Source organism: Mustela lutreola, chromosome 2 (assembly GCF_030435805.1).
Source record: "Mustela lutreola isolate mMusLut2 chromosome 2, mMusLut2.pri, whole genome shotgun sequence".
In the NCBI taxonomy this organism is placed as follows: domain Eukaryota; kingdom Metazoa; phylum Chordata; class Mammalia; order Carnivora; family Mustelidae; genus Mustela; species Mustela lutreola.
In genome coordinates, this window is record NC_081291.1 from 71,810,813 (window position 1) to 71,828,867 (window position 18,055).

The 18,055-nt window shown below is 35.9% G+C and overlaps 1 protein-coding gene across 4 annotated transcripts in view; it reads left to right on the plus strand.

Annotated features, from left to right (window-relative positions):
• The window catches only part of SNRK (SNF related kinase), a 58,220-nt gene that overhangs the window by 15,785 nt on the left and 24,380 nt on the right, over window positions 1-18,055 (plus strand). For all 4 annotated transcript variants that reach the window (XM_059162271.1, XM_059162272.1, XM_059162275.1 and 1 more), the window contains one exon: window positions 1,011-1,705. In XM_059162271.1, coding sequence (XP_059018254.1) covers window positions 1,117-1,705 — 589 coding nt within the window. In that variant the 5' untranslated portion in view covers window positions 1,011-1,116. The remainder of the gene's footprint in view (window positions 1-1,010; window positions 1,706-18,055) is intronic.

An 18,055-nucleotide genomic window follows, 5' to 3' on the forward strand; every position in this document is an offset into this window, starting at 1 on the left:
GTTTTTAAAGGTTTAGAATTTTAAATGCCATGTGAGATATGGTCTTTAAAACTGAATGGTCTTTAAGATGGTTTATGAATGCATGCTTGTTCATTTTTGAAATATAATCAGATCTTGGTGGGTTATGTTTGAGAGTTGGAAAACTAATAAAGATAAGCTAATAAAGATAAATAGGCTATTTCTTATCTTTGTACTTACCAGTACAAAGTAAGTAAGTACAAAGAGTGAGTACCAGTCAGTCAGCAAACATATATTAAGCACCTACTGTATGTCAACATGTTGTTCTAGGCACTAGTGTGACAAGGAGAGCAAACAATTGCCCTGTAAACATTTTGAAAAGAAATTGAATTTCAGAATTTAATAAACTGTTGATTATCTGTTGTATATTAAAGACTGTTCAGGGGAGGGTAGAAGGGGGGGGGCGGAAAGAACCTTAGAGTCCTCAGAACTTCGCAGTCTTAGGATGGGGATGGCTTATACAAAAACCCATGGAATAAGACCACACAGGGTCCCGAGCTGCTGTTGGAGATACGGAGTACCGAAGGTCATTCCAGCTGGGAGGGTTAGAGGAGGCCTAACTAAAGAGATCTGTCTATGTTTACAGGAAATAGTGCTAGCTTTGGAATAACAGGAAAAAGTTGCCGAGTTTCTGTCCAAATGTTTATTCTGTTTTCCCTTTTTTGTCAGTTCTTGCCTTGTTTTTTAAGACACTAAATGAAATTACTTTTGTAATATTTTTTTTAACTTAGTTTATCAAACTTGCTAGTTTTCTTATTTTTGACATCACCAAAAACTTATTTCAACTAACTTCTTTCAGTTTGCAAATTTTAATATGGCATTTAAATTCTCAGCCTTTGTAACATAAACTCAAAATATATAGATTGTATAGATGGCCCTTACTCATTTTTTGTCTCTGTTTACTTCAGGCTTCTCTTAAAACTTAAAAAGAAAGAGAGCTCTAAGAGAAAAAGCTATAGAAACTTAATTTTGTTTCTCCTCTTCTTTTGTAGATGTCCATGGCGACACTGAAAATGAATTCCTTATTTTCACCAGATATTCTTATATGAGAAGATCCATTTCAAACAGTCTAGATATTTTTCCTTCTGTTGGACCAGCATGGCAGGATTCAAGCGAGGGTATGATGGAAAGATTGCTGGATTATATGATCTGGATAAAACCTTGGGTCGAGGTCATTTTGCAGTGGTTAAACTTGCCAGGCATGTCTTTACAGGTGAAAAAGTAGCAGTAAAAGTTATTGACAAGACAAAATTGGACACTTTAGCCACTGGTCATCTTTTTCAAGAAGTGAGATGCATGAAACTAGTGCAGCATCCCAACATCGTACGCCTTTATGAAGTTATTGACACCCAGACCAAACTATATCTTATTCTAGAACTTGGGGATGGAGGAGATATGTTTGATTATATAATGAAACACGAAGAGGGACTTAATGAAGATTTGGCTAAGAAGTACTTTGCTCAGATTGTTCATGCCATATCTTATTGCCATAAACTCCATGTGGTTCACAGAGACTTAAAACCAGAGAATGTGGTCTTCTTTGAAAAACAAGGTCTTGTAAAGTTGACAGACTTTGGTTTCAGCAACAAATTTCAACCAGGGAAGAAGCTCACTACAAGCTGTGGATCTCTTGCATATTCTGCTCCAGAAATTCTGCTTGGTGATGAGTATGATGCACCCGCAGTAGGTAGGTAACCTCCTTCCAGTATTTGCCCACTTGAATTCCACCAGCTAGAATGTAGTTGGTCAAATTGGTGGTTGTTTATCTGAAAACAATTTCTTAAGGGACTTTCTTAAATGTGTCTTTTTTTTTTTTTTTAATATTTTATTTATTTATTTGACAGAGATCACAAGTAGGCAGAGAGAGCAGGGGGAAGCAGGCTCCCTGCTGAGCAGAGAGCCCGATGTGGGGCTCGATGTGGGGCTCAATCCCAGGACCCTGGGATCATGACCCAAGTTGAAGGCAGAGGCTTTAACCCACTGAGCCACCCAGGTGCCCCTCTTAAATGTGTCTTAATTAACAGATTTGGTTTCATGAATGCCGTATATCCCTAAAGCTCACAGTCAGTTTGTTTTACCCTTGAGATGGCAAATGTTTAAAGTATATTTCAGCATAAAGAAAAATGAGTAAGTTATCATTTAAGGTAATCTACTCATTGTAATTCTTTTGCAGGTCTAAGTATGTTTCCTATCTTCTTAGAGTCTTCTTAGAGTCTGTAGTGCCCCTGGTCAGCTTCTTTCTGTGTATATCCTTTAACAGTCATTAAGATGTATATTGGAAAGGTACTATCAATATTATAATACATTATGAAGAATTTGGACATGGGAATCATTTATTAGTTGTGACCTTGAAGAGTGCAATTGATCTCTCTGCTTTATTTCCTCATCCATGGAATAAATTGGATCAAATAGAGGTATCGCTTCCTGTGTTATCATGTTTACCATCCATGGGGACCTGTGGGGCTGTTATTGTCTGCCTCATTTTATAGGACAGGTAATTGACATACAGACATCCAGAATCGTGGTAGCCCTGGGCATTCCCAGCTACCCTCTTTCCACGCCAGCACATTATTGTGTTCTCTCTTGTGATGAGTTATCTAGTTGGGGTAGAAGTATTTATTGCTTTTCAGCTTTTCAGTTTTGTCCCTTGGATCGTATCTGTTTTAAAGGTCATAAGAGAATTTGTTTATAATTTTTAAGGATTTGCTAAGTTGAATATGTGGTCAGCTTTTACAGTTTTTAGTTTAATTTTGAAACAGTATGCCCTAATACTACATGTATATAATATCATACTTCATAGATAGGAGTCATTTGAAATGTACGTTACAGAGTATGAAAGACACACACTGAAGAACGCATTGAAGAGTGCTGATTTTTATACTGAATATTCTCTACACCAAGACACTGCGTTTCATGTTAGACTCTGTTCCGGAAAAGAAAGGGTTATTGCCCATTACAGATAACAAGGTTTCTCCGAAACTTTTCATTAGAATATTTGAGTCAGAGATTTTTGACCCCAGGAGCAGGCTAATCAGAAAATGAAGCCAAGAATTAACAGAAGAGGAGACATAAATGTCCAAACATGAAAATGATGTTTAACCTCACTAATGATCAGGGAAGATAAAATCATGATCAGATACTGTTTCATACATTTCGCATTAGGAAAAACTAAAGTCAGACAAATCTAAGCATAGGTAAGACTATAGGTCATTGGGAACTCTTTTAGTATGTAGAAGACAATTTGTCAGTGTGTACTAAAGTTAAAGATATACTCAATCCTGAAACCCAGCAGTTCTCTTCCTGTATACACAACCTAGACTTGCTTTCACTCTTGTACACAGATTTTTAAAGATTCTTTGATAGCATTATTGTGTATTCATCAGTAGGGAAATACATCATTTCATATTCATATGATGGAATTGGTAAAAATAAATGAACTATGTATGTCATTGTGGCTAGGGTTCACAAACGTACTATTTAAGAAGATCAAATCGGTGATAGTACTTACAGTATTATAACATTTATATAAAATTTTAAACAGACAAAGCAGTGTTATATTGTTGGAGGGTTGCTTGCACATGTAGTAAGGTACTGATGAATGCATGAGGTTAAGATAGTTACTTCTAAAGGGCAGGCATGCCTAGAGTGTTTCAGCTGTGTTGGTGGTATGTACTTCCTGACTTGGGTGGTGAGTACCTAGGTACTCACTGTAATGTTCTCTCTCTCTCTCTCTTTTTATTTTTTCCTTAAGTATTGCCTAATAAAACTTTAAAGTTTTTAAAAAGGAAAAGAAAAGTATCTGGGAGGATGCTTACCAGTCTGATAAATGGTTGGTGAAGTATGTATTAGGTGGAGTGCATGAGTAACTTTTCTTATTTGAATTTACTTTAATTTTGTGTAATTGTGTGATTGAGATAAATACAGAATTGCTTTAAAAAACAAATGGACAGTTACCTTTCTGCTAATATAGTCTAGTTTATTGTGCCAGAGTCAGTCAGTGATTTTTCACAAATATATAGTAGAATTAGTACAGAGATTAAAATCTGTCCTTTTATTAAATTACCATATGTTGCTGAATTAAACAACTTTGATTCAGTTTTGTAAGTGTTTTAGAGTGCACTGGTCCTTAACATTGACACTTGGTTTAGGGAATCATCTGTTATTTTCAGAGTTAGATTTTGATTTTATGTATCAGCTAAACTTCTGTTTTCTTTGGTATTACCTTTTTTTTCCACTGTTAACTAAATTTTTCCAGAATCTTTTAGGTTGCCTTTTCTTTCCTTTTTTCCTTTCTTTTTTCTTGAATTGAAAGCTTTTTTTCTTTATTGTCCTAATTTCTCACATTTAAGGCTGTGTGTGGTTCTCTCCTGCAATCTCTGGTCACATCCTGGGGATGTCACTCTGCTGTCATTGCTCAAGTTTATCTTTACTGCTTTGTTTCTGTTTAAACCCAAATTCTTTTTTTTAATTCAAATTGGATAGATTTATTTTTCCTTTACGTATTTGGTTTTTTACTTGTAATTTTAGTACGTTGCATTTAGTAATGTACACTGCAACCTGATTGGTTTTTGCTTTGGGAAGTATTTTTAGATTTTTCTGTGTGGCTTATTATACAGTGGTTTTTGGTGATTATTCCACGTATGATTAAAATATTCATATTTTTAGCATATACAAATTTTTATGCATAATTAAGGTTGTTAATTATGTATTTTGTTCCTTTGTGTCATGTTTTTATTCTGATTTTATTTTCTGAGAGAATTATGCTAGTTTCTTACTCTAATCTGGAATTTATATTTTAATCAATTTTTACTTTATATGTTATTTTCAAGCTGTGTGAAGTATATAAAGTTTTGTGATTTATTTTACATGGTAGAGTATACGTTTTTTCAATATGAAACTGTGTTTTGTTGCCATGGATTCTATTTTATTGTTTTGTTTTAGGATGTATTAGTGTCTTACTTTAATATTCAGTGCTAATTGATATCCATATCATTCCCTTTGCCCTACAAACACGAACTATATGTAGTTTGCTTTTACTTCCCTTTTAGTTATAGATTTGTAATTTGCTTTTATTTCTTAATACTTTTTTTCTGGTTCAGTAATGCTTTAAGATCTGATGAAGAATGTAGATAAATCTTAAAATTTTGTTCTTGAGCATCTTTAATTATTCCTTTCTTTCACCTTACTTCCTGCATGTGAAGAACATGGCAAAATCCATTGTGAATATATATTTTTTCTTTTTTTTAAAAAAGATTTTATTTATTTATTTGACACACACAGAGAGATCACAAGTAGGCAGAGAGGCCAGCAGAGAGAGGGGGGAAGCAGGCTCCCTGCTGAGCAGAGAGCCCAATGTGGGACTTGATCCCAGGACCCTGAGATCATGACCTGTTGAAGGCAGAGGCCTAACCCACTGAGCCACCCAGGCACCCTCCACTGTGAATTTAAAAGTGACTAGCTGGCGGGGGAAGGTGACTAGCTGGTGTACCGGAAAAGCATTATCTTGTGAAAAATTAGATTAGTGAAACATAAATTGAGACATTCTTGACTATTAATTTATGTGTGACTTATAGTTTGTATAATATGCCAACTTTTGGAAATCTTGGCATATTCAAGCCAAGAATTGTGGTTTAACTAGAAACCACATTGAATGTAATTAAGACAGTCTGTTCCTTGCTCTGCTTTAGCACTGTGAAGAAATATCTCAGCAGAAATATCTCAGCATATTCCTTCCTACAAAAGAGTCTCTTAGAGAATTTAGGAAATGGGCAACCACCAGAACTGTGATTGTAGTAATATGTTTAATTATTTTCTCTTTGAAAACTTTTAAAAGGATTACTCATTTCTATATAGATTGTAGAGCCCAAGTTGTAATACCTTTTTGATAGAACTTTGAATAGTCCAAAAGGACATAAATCAGTCGTTTTCTCTTTGGTTTATCTAAATCTGCTATTATAGTTTGTTATTAATAGAAAAGTTCTTGCTTTTATTTCTGATTTCTTCCAGAAAAACTGTAATGTGCCTGCTTTTATAGTCCCCCACCCCCAATCTGAGTGTCTACAGTTTCATTTCCCTCCCATTTATTAGAGATAGATGTCTTAGCAATGTTACCATGTTTTCCAACTTGAACCTTCTCTTCTCCAAGTCAGATTCTGGTTAAATTTTGTATTACTCTTACACAGTTTGTATTACTCTTACACAGTCCATTTGGACTGTGGGCCCTAATGGATTCCACATTAGGACTGTGGGCCCTAATGGATTCCACATTAGAAGATGTTGGCTTGTGTCACAGAATTTTAGGCCCACGTGTGGAGTTTGGGATTATACATTTTTTAAGGGATGATTTGTGCTTTTGTGTGTGTGTGTGTGTGTGTGTGTGCGCGCGCGCGCATAGGGAAGTAGTATCTTGTTTCTTTTATTTAAAAAGATCTACATAAAACCTGCCTGCATGGTACGTGTCTGAGACGACCTGCAGCCTGGGCCTAGGCAAATGACTCTGTTGTTCAGTTGTACAGAACTGAAAACCGTATCCATAGAAATGTGGCCCACACCTCACAATCTAGCTGCCAAGTGCCTGGTCACAGACGCTGTAAGATACCTTTACAGAGTGTGACCTCATCCTTGTCATATAAAACCAAAAGAAAAAAATGCTAAACTTTCTGAAGTTTCACATGCCTATGAGAAGTGACAGTTACTTCAGACATCACAATTAAAAATTGATCTGACCTGAACCCTGTGTAAATAAAAGCACTTTATGGTATTAGCTCTGTATCCACGATATACTGGCTTTATAGTATGAATTTGTTTAATTATGTATTTAGGAAACAACAAAAATTCTGTGCTAAAATCTTTTCAGTTTTATAAATAAGCCATTATTGGATTTAATACTTGTCTTGAAGATTCTTGAGTATGAAATGTTATAGTTAGTGTAATCTATAGGTACCATACAAATGGGTTTTTTAGGCTAACTCAAGCATTGATTTTTTTTAGTGAGAGAAAATGAGGTAAAAATGACTTAACGTGCTTTTCATGTTTTCCCTACTGCATTTCCCTACTGCATAAGCCTCTGGTGCTTATTGTTCTCACTGTGTTTTAAGATTCAAGTGAAATATATGTTGACTGTGTTTTAAGATTCAAGTGAAATATATGTTGACACTACTTTGAAAAGTATAATTTATTCTACTGGTGATATGGTAGGATCTAAATTGGTGGTTCTCTCCTTCCCATCTTTAAGTTTCACCTACAGTAGATTTAAAACCAAGCAAACCTTGTGAGGGCCCTACCCTAGAGATTGTGATTCAGATAGTCTCAGGTGAGGCCCTCATCCAGCTTTTGTGAGATTCTGATGGCTTCTAGCCTTGCCTACCTATGAGGTGAAATCCTAGGTCAAATGTTTTTGGTTATTAGTGGAAAAATAGATTCCTAACATTTTAATTCTAATAGTCGTTAAAGAATAAGTGTTCAGAAAAAAATGTTTAAACCTCTTTAGTTTCAAAAACTGAACAAGAACATATATTCTTTTTTGATGTTGATAATTGAGCTTAAATTTCTCTCTGTTCCCCCTCCCCCATTTTAATCACATCCTTTGCTTATTTAGAGATAAGTAAGTCAAAACCAAATTTCAGGTCCTTTCGAAATTTTTTCCAATGTTGTTCCAGTGCCAGGAACTTCAGGCTAGACACCCCTTACCTTTCTGTTAGGAGCCCAGAGACTGTCCTCCTTGTTTGCTTTCTACTGTGCCTGGAGCTGCTTGTCAGAGTGTTCCTTGGCATTGTGCAGATCAGAAGGTTGCCTCACTGCCTTATATAAAACCATTTTCTTCAGAAGATTTATAGCACGTTCGCACTTTTCTAAGGCTCTTGCCACTACTAACTAGACTTGGGTTTGATTTGGTTTTACATGGGCCTTGGTGTTCCTCTTAATCCTTTCCTCTCACAGCCTGTGTGGAGAGACAAAGGTGTGCAGGACTGATAATCATAGGTCTCACTAGAATAAAAACTGGAAGTTACTATTTATTTACTTTGCAGACTAGTGCCCAAGCTTGGAGTCTTTTGGTACTTAATGTGGGGAAGTGGGAATTGGGCTGACTGACATGACTGTGCACATCTTTGAAAGAAGACAAGAGAAGGAACGGAGTTTAAAGACAAGTTTCTTGTCATTTGTATGTGCTGCTTGTTTTCAGACATTGACAGTTGCAGGTGAGAGGAGGCCCTGGGGCTCTGGTCAACAGTAAGCCATGAATTGTTGTGTGGAATAGCTGTAAGAGAGGGGAATTCCTATGGAGGTGGCAGTTTTAGGTAGTTACCACTCATAAGGGAAAAATATTATCAGTTCCTTTTAAAATTTACATGCATCTTTCTTCTCTGCTCAGAACACTTTAAAGACTTAACATTTCCTTCACAGTCAAAACCGGAGTTCTCAACAGCGGCCAGCATGGCCTCAAGATTGGCTTCCTCATTTTCTCCCACACTTTTTCCTCCCACTGTTTTTTCAGTTGCTTGCTCAGCTCCAACGATGCTGCCTTCTTGCTGTTAGTCACATTCCACTTCCATCCTGCCTTGGGGCCCTTCTGTCTCCCTTTCTCTACTTTGGTTCTTGCCTACTGCCGCCCTCTTAGCCTGGCCCCACCCTCTACTCCAAAGGTGTTGGGCCCCAGCACTGCCTATTCTTCTTCCCCACTTGACTCGTTTCTGTGGTCTCTTTTACTTCCATTTGTGAAATGTACTAGTTCTCACCTTTAGGATTGTTGAAGGAGTTAGATGAATGAAAAACATATTTGTACTTAGCATAATGCCAGACACAAAATCAGTCTTCAAGTCAGATATAAAAGTCAGCCTTTTGGAGGGATCACAGAATGCCTTGTTTCTGTGGTACTAGGACTGTGGTGCCAAAGGGTGTTTAAAGATCTTTCCTTTCGAGGTGTTTTCTTCCCCTTTGGAGATTGGCCTCAGGGGAATTTCTGAAATGTTGGCTGCTGTGGGAAAACTGGGAGGAAGAGGCAGGCCCAGGACCTTTGCTCTTGAGCTTTTCTCACACATGTTTTTAATTGTATTTAACTTTCAGAATGTAGGAAATAGGTTAACTTCTAAAGTAGGGATTTTTCTTTGTGTGTGTGTGTATGTGTTTTATGTTAGATAAAAGCAAAGGGAAGTATTTATTTCATAACTGGTTAGTTTCTTGGAACTTTAGAAGAGCTTTTTTAAAACCACTTAAAATAGGGGCGCCTGGGTGGCTCAGTGGATTAAGCCGCTGCCTTCGGCTCAGGTCATGATCTCAGGGTCCTGGGATCGAGCCCCGCATCGGGCTCTTTGCTCAGCGGGAGCCTGCTTCTCTCTCTCTCTCTCTCTGCCTGACTCTCCGCCTACTTGTGATCTCTCTCTCTGTCAAATAAATAAATAAATAAAATCTTTAAAAAAAAAAAAACCACTTAAAATAGCTAACTATCTTAATACAGATATATAGAATTAAATATACTTCTATTTACTTCAGGTTATAGCCTAGGAAACCTTTAGGGAGTTGAAAACATCAAACTGCTTGGGGTTTTTTTGCTTTTTTTGTTTTCTGGGGTTTTTTTGTTTCTTTTTTGTTTGTTTGTTTTGTTTTGTTTTTTGTTGAAGAAAGACTAGTTTGCAAAACAAAAATTAAGTAGTTAGCACAAACTTTTAACACAATAAACTTGGAAACTTGTTAGTCACAATATACATTGATGGACAGACTCCAAACGCAAATGTTGCATAAAGTCACTGTAGTGTTTTAAGAACTGGTGAAAACTATTGACATGTAGGTGCTGTGCTTAGTTGTGCTCTTGTGCTTGCTCTGAGATGGCCTGGTGGGACTTGTTAGTGACACATCTCCATTTCTGGGGAAACTGTCCCTCCACATCAGGAAATTAATTGCCTGTGTGGTCCTGGAGTTGTCATGACTCCCAGAGCAGCTGCTTGGGAAATGCTTTCACAGTCACATTAACATACATAGTAGTGTGGTTTTCTTCTTTCAAGGGCTGTGGCTTCTCTCAGTTGGATCCTCACATGTTTACACAGTCTTTGGTGGAGAAAGATGGAGAGCAGACATAGAACAGGGCACCACAGAGCTAATCCAAGCTAATTAGCAGAGATGTACTGTAGAACCAGAACTTCCTTACAACTGTGATTCCAAATACATGTCTTTGCTGTTTTTAAATATCTTCTTCCATAACCCATTCTCCATAATTTGCTACCATTTGCTACCTAACCCACTTTATCCTTGGAAAACATTGTTTTATCTTACCTGGTTTTTACTGACCTAGTGTTACGGTGATATTTTTAAAATTGTATCCAGTATAGTGTAGAACAGTACCTAATTTAATATTATAATTCACTTATTTTAAACCTTGGAACCTAAGCCAAACATCATAGGACCTGTGTTTGAAGCATTGTCTGGTGAGTAGGAGAACATGACTTTGTGAAATGAGATCCTCTTTGTATATACATCTTAAATTCTGCCTAGAATGCAGCCAGGCACAGAGAAGGTATACTAGATAAAAATAACAGAGGGGTTGTAGATGGCATTTAAAAACAGAATGATGAGGTGCAGGGGACACATGCCCTGATGGCCTTTTGCCTTTGGTATTGGATAGGGTGACGGCCAGACCTTGCTCAGTTCAGATGGCTCACTTGTCCCCTTTGCTCAATAGTAAGGTCTCTGAGAGAGAGAGAGAGAGAGCTGTGTGTTTGTATCTTATCTGAGTCCCATCCCTATCACCTGGTAAATACCACAAGTTCTTAATGTTTGTTTAAATGAGTAAATATTATAGAGACAAACTAAAGAAATGAAAATTTACATTCCTTTAAACTTGTTTACAAACTATAATTGTGGCCACTTCCCGTGGTCCTTCCTGATGTCCTTGCTTAGGTTGGAACTTTTCCCTTGCTTTCTGTACATATATTAATGCATGTATATGCATTATACATATATATGTACATTTATCAATGTATATTTATTAATGAGTCTGATGGAAGCCATGGTTTCTCTCTTCATGGAGAGGCAGAGTGGCAGTTTCAGGCATGTTATAGATCACTATGAAGCCTTTTTTGGATCTGATCTTGCAGACTTATTGGGCTGAATAAAAAAAAAAGAGGGCTCACAACTTTGACAGGAAAGATGAGCATAGGCAGTTTTGAAATAAGCTTTGGAGCATAAATTATAGGTGAGGAATAATGTCCTTATTTTTGTGTTTTGTCTACTTGACTCTGACTTGTTTTATACATTTACATCTCTCATTTTCCTTACCGTGTTTTAAATTCCCTAGTTATGAGTTGGGAAGATTGTGTTAGAAAATTGGAGGTAAGCTTATAGACAGGGCTTCTTCCAAAAGAAATATCAAGTCATGGGGGATATGGTATGCTTTTTTGTTTTTTAAAGTCAAAGAGTCAATTTGTAGGTATTTAGTGTGTTTGATATGTGTTTTTTTGAGGGGGGGTTGTAAACCCATTTTATGTTGTTAACAATATGTATCAACTATTCATTGATATTAGAAGGTCCTTGTTACAGTTTAAAGAGGTTTAACATAGATTAGGAGCTCCAGGAGATGGTAGGGAAGCCCCTCAGATAGTGTGATCTCCATGTTCCAAGGTATGATTTTCAGTTTTGTGCTCAGTGGTAATTAGTTCCTAGAAGACTGAAACTGGCTTAACAAATTCTTAGGAGACTAATATATACAAATACCAATTAATTGATATAGGAGACTTTAAACGTCAGTCCACTGCAAGCTTATATTCTTGATTCAGATTAGTGATATTTTCCTAAATTTACCTATTTTTTTCAGGTTCTAAAACGTTGGCATACATAAGATTTTCTTTTAGGGATAGTATAAATTGATTAGATTAAACCATTCTGAGGAACATTTGTGATCCATTGATATTCCTGAGGTCACATGATTCTTGTTAGGATTTCTGCCTCAGATCTTAGAAGGGGCCCTTCCCAGTTCTGGAATTTCAGTTCATTTATTTCTTTTCCTTCCAAGGCCTTGAAAACATGGTTTCTGCAAGTTACTATTGTGTTTCTAGTTGTGGTAGCAGGATCTTCAGTTTGCTTATCACATTATATTCTACCTAGAAGCAGAGAATTCCCAGTGGTTTTAGTTTAATTCTAATTTTGTTCTCAGTCATCAGTTTGTGAGTACGATATGTTCCTGTCTGTCCCAAAGAAGGACAGTCATTATTATCAAGTTGTCAGTAAAAAGCTTGATAAAAATTTTTTGGATTTACTCTCCAGCTTCAGTATCAAAATGAATTTGTTAGTCAGCAGAGACAAGAATAGTTAGAGTAGTTGTGTTCTGTTTCTGACTTTTGACTCTTCTAGCTCCTGCCATGAAAAGGAGATTGCTTTTCATGTGTAAGGTTACTTTCTAAGGCTTCATTCTTGTGTTACTTCATGTAAAAAATGAACTTCAGAATCCCCTTACCAGTTAGAGAACTATTTATTGGTCACTTCTCTTTAGATGAGTTCTTGAGTTGTCCTATAGCAGAGCACCATGAAAGCAAGCAAAGAAAACCTCCTGGGATGCTGAAATGGACTGTCTAATAAGCCCATGTAAAAGTTCATGTATTTTGTTCATAGTTTTCATTCAAGGCCTTACTTGGATCCTTACTTAGTTAATTTTACATATAAAATTCTAGCAGTTTCAGTCGATTTGTATTTTCAACCTTCCGCCCATAGATGGTAACATTAGGGACTTTTTAGAGGCTGGCACACTGATAGCAAAGATGAGAAAGAATCATGAAATCATAATTGGGAACTTAAAAACATGATATTCCTGAACAACCAATGGATCAAAGAGGAAATTAAAAAGGAAGTGAAAGTTTCTCAAGACAAATGAAAAGGAATTAAAGACATCAAAATTGAGAAGGAAGAAGTAGAATTGTCTCTAGTTACTGTCAGGACTAATCAAATTCAGTAAAATTGCAGGATACAAAATTAACCAATCAGTGGCATTTCTATACACTAACCGATTTTCTGAAAGGAAATAAATTGATCCCATTTACAATAGCATCAAAAAAAAATACTTAGGAATAAATTTAAATGAGGAGGTGAAAGATCTCTACTTTGAAAACTATAAGACATTGATGAAAGAAATCAAAGATACAAATAAATGGAAAGTAGCCTGTGTTGGATTGAAAGAATTAATATTGTTAAAATGTCAGTATTACCAAAAGCCATCTATAGATTTAATGCCACTCCTGTTAAGATTCCAGTGGCATTTTTTTTTTTACAGAAATAGAAAAAAATATTCCTAAAATTTATATGGAATCATAGTAGACCCAAGATATAGCCAAAGCCATCCCAAGAAAGAAGAACAAAGCAGGAGGCATACTTTCTGATTTCAGACTATGCTGTTAAGCTGTAGTCATGAAGACAGTATGGTATGGGCATAAAAACAGAGGAATGGACTAGTGGAACAGAATCAAGAGCCCAGAAATAAACTCAAGTATATATAGCCAACTAATATTTGACAAGGGAACCTGGAATACTCATTCAATAAACTCTCTTCAACAAATTGAAAAATATTGGATATTCACATATAGAAGAATAGAACTTTACCCATCTTACATCACTCACAGAAATTAACTTGAAATGAACGAAAGACTTAAGTATAAGACTTGAAGCCATGAGACTCCTAGAAGAAAACAGAAAAACCTCCTTAACATGGGTCTTGGTAATGATTTCTTTGAATATGGCATCTAAAGTATAAGCAATAAAATAAAAAACAAGTCGGATTACATCAGACAAAAAAGCTTCCGCACAGGCAAAGAAATCACTAAAAAAGTGAAAAGCCAGCCTGTGGAATGGGAAGAAATATTTGCAAATCATGTATCTGGTAAGCGATTAGTATGCAAAATATATAAAGAACTCCTACAACTCAACAGTGGCAAAATCAGATAATCTAGTTAAAAATGGGTAAAGAACCTAAATAGACATTTTTCCAAAGAAAATGTATATGAAAAGATGCTCAGCAAAGATGTTCAGCATCACTAGTCTTTTGAGAAATGCAAATTAACATCACAATGATACATTCCCTTAATGCCTGTTAGAAAGGCCATCATCAAAAAGACATTTGTTATCACAAATGCTAGTGTGGATGCTGACAAAAGTGGAACCCTTGTGCACTGTTGGTTGAACTGTAAATTGGTATAACTAGTATGGAAAACAATATGGATATTCCTCAGAAAACCAAAGCAGAACTACTGTATGATTCAACAGTTCCACCTCTAGAAGAAATATATCCAAGGGAGACAAAAATATTAACTTAAAAAGATAGCTACACCCCCATGTTCAGAACAGCATTATTTATAATAGCCAAAACATTCAAACAACTGTAAGGGTCCCTCAGTGGATAAATGGATGAAGAAGTTGTGAGATAGATATATATATACATATGTGTGTGTGTGTATATATATGTGTATATGTGTGTGTGTGTGTGTGTGTGTGTACATACGTATGTACGCACACACGGTAGATATTATTTAGCCATAAAAATTAGGAAATCCTACCATTTGTGACAATAATGAACCATGAAGATATGCTAAGTGAAATAAGACACAGATACTGTATGATCTCACTCATGTAGAATCTAAAACCAAACCAAAACGAACACCATACTTAGAGATCAGATTTGTGGTTACCAGAGGCAAGGCAAAGAGGCAAGGGAAAGGCAAAGTACCAGAAAGTACAAAGTCGCAATTATAAGATAAATAAGTACTGGGGATGTAATGAACAGCATGATGACAATAGTTAATTAACATTGTTGTATGATACATAGGAGACTTAAGAGAATAGGTCCTAAAAATTCTTTTCACAAGGAGTTACTAATTTTTCTTTTTATTGTATCTGTGAGATAGTGGATGTTAACTAAATCTATTGTAATCATTTCACAACACACATAAACCAAACCATCATTCTGTGTACCTTAAAGTTAGACACACATATGTCAGTGCTCAATGAAACTGGGAGGAGAAAAAACCAAACATGATAGACCCCTTTGTTCGCTACATGGAGTCAGGCCTTTAGCATTGCTTATGGGCTCTTGGATATAGGGCGAGGTATATACTTGTTATTGAAGCAGCACTAACGGGTATCCTAAATGAAAAACAAGATGGAGCCATCTTTTATAAGCCAGATAGTTGTTACTTTCTCTGCCAATGAAGGAACAGAGAAAAGTTATGTGCCAAGGACACAAAGGGCAGTAGTGCCATCTCTTGGACATTCTCCCTTCATTGCCAACCTCTAAGGTCTCATTATGATTATAGCACAGTGCCTGGCAAATGGTACCACACATTTTTTTGAATATTCATGTCAGTGTCTGCTTTGTAGCCATTTATAAGAACAAGTGTCCCCAAGGACACCATTGTATCTTAGCAGGTTCTTTAGCTGGTAGTTTTAAGTGATTTAGAAAAACCGGCTCTAAATAGTTCTAACTTCCTCAATTATCAGAAGGCATCAGAGGAGAAATTATTTAATAAATTATAGTGGAAATAATAGTAAATATAGTGGAAGGAGGAATGTAGATCCCTATCTGTATTCTGTGTCAAAATAAAGTCTAGGTAAACTAAGGGTTTGTATATAAAGAATTAAGCCACCCGCCCAAAAAGTAATATTCATATGATCTTGGCCTTTCCAAACAGGTATCATAAGAAAGAGTAATAGATTTGATTATAGTTTTGGGGTATGGTGCACATCTGTTTTTTAGAAATCATTATGGAAACTAAGGAAATGATTTGTATTATAGATGATTACTATTCTTACTGTAGAAAGAGCTCTTACAAATTAATGAGGAACTCACCTGAAGACAAATGGAAAGAGTTCATTAGAAAGTTTATATAAACAATAAAGATGGAAAAGTTTAATTTTTAAGTAATTGGAGTATTCAAGACTTAGTATAAAACTACAGTAATGAAGACTGTATGATATTAACAAAAAGGCATACATATGGATCAGTGGAATAGAGTCCATAAATAAATCCACACATACATGGTCAATTGATTTTCAGCAGAAATGCTAAAGCAGTTCGTTAGAGAAAGTAGTTTTTCAGTGATGTTGCTGGAGCAATTAGATATCTATATGCAAAAAAAGTGAACCTTGATCCATTCCTTATGCCACTTAAAAAAACTCAGTGTGCATCAGAGACTTTAATGTGAATCATAAAATTGTAAAAGTTCTAGAAGAAAACATAGAAGATCTTTGCATCTTTGACTTAGGCAAAACTATTTTAGATAAAACATCAAAAACATCCGTAGAAGAAAAATTTGATAAATTGGATTTTATAAAAATCAACTTCTGCTTCTTAAAGATATTGTTAAGCTACCACCAACAGGGAGAAAATACTTGCAAATCACATATCTGATAGAGAATATATAAAGATTCTGAAAACTTAGAAGATATTTGCAAATGATAAATCCACAACGGGTTAAAATCTAAAATATATTAAGAACATATACAACTCAATAGCAAAAACACAAATAGTCCAATTAAAAAATGGGGCTGAATTTTTCCCAAAGATACATATAGATACCAGTAGACACCTGAAAGATATTCAGCGTGCTAATCATCAGGGAAATGCACATCAAAACCACAGTAGCAAATCGCCTCACATGAGTCAGAAAAGACAAGAAGTAACAAGTGTTGGCAAGGATGCAGAGAAAAGGGAACTCCTATGCAGTATGCACTGTTGGTGGGAAAATAATTTGGTGCAATAACTGTGGAAAACAGTATGGTGGTTCCTCAAAAAGTAAAAACAGAAATACCATTTATTCCACTACTGGATATTTACACAAAGAAAACAAAAAATAATTTGAAAAGATTTATGCACCTTTATGTTTATTGCAGCATTATTTACAGTAGCAAGATATGGAAGCAACATAAGTGTCCATTGATGGATGAGTGGGTAAAGGAAATGTAATGCATGGGCATGCGCATGCGCGCGCACGCACACACACACACACACACACACACACACACACACAGGAGTATTACTCAGCCATAAAAGGGATGAAATCTGCCATTGGCAACAACATGGGTGGACCAGGAGGATATTATGCTTAGAGAAATAAGTCAAACAGAAAGTCAAATGCCATGTGGTTTCACTTACATGTGGAATCTAAAAAAACAAAAGGTACAAAAGAAATCAGACTCTTAAGTACAGAGAATAAATGGGTGGTTGCCAGAGGGGTGGTGGGAAGGGGGGGTGAAATAGATAAAGGGGATTGAGAGGTAGAAATTTAAATAAGTCATGGAAATGGAAAGTACAAGTAATATTATAATAACGTTATATGGTGACTGCACTTACCATGGTTGAGCACTGAGTAATGTGTAGAGTTGTCAAATCACTATGTTGTACACTTGAAACTAATACAACATTGTATGTCGACTATACTTCAGTAATTCTTTTTAATAGCTTACTTAGCTATTTTTCAGGAAATAATGTAAGTACAGTCAAAATGACTTTTATTTTTTATTTTATTTTTTTAAAGATTTATTTGACAGAGATAGGGAACATAAGCAGGGGGAGTGGGAGAGGGAGAAGCAGGCTTCTCACTAAGCAGAGAACCCAGTGGAGGGCTCAATTCCAGGACCCTGGGATCATGACCGGAGCCAAAGGCAGATGCTTAACGACTAAGCCACTGAGGCGCCCAATATGACTGCTTTAAAATAAAGCCTTTTTCTGTATTGCTAGAGATTGTACATAAAAAAGAACTGTCAAAACTCAATAAATTAAAAGGCAACCCAATGTTAAAATGAGCAAAAGATGTGAACAAACGCTTCACCAAGGAAGACATAATATGGCAAATAAGCACATGTAGATGCTCTACATCATTAGTCATTAGGGAAAATGCAAATTAAAGATACATCTATTAGAATGGTTAAAATTTTTTAACAGCCAGTACCAAGAGTTGCCAGGATTGTAAATGGAGCAACTGGAATCCTCATACTTTGCTAATGAGACTATAAAATCCTAGAGCCATCTTTGGAAAGTCATTAGTCAGTTCCTTATAAAGACTTAATA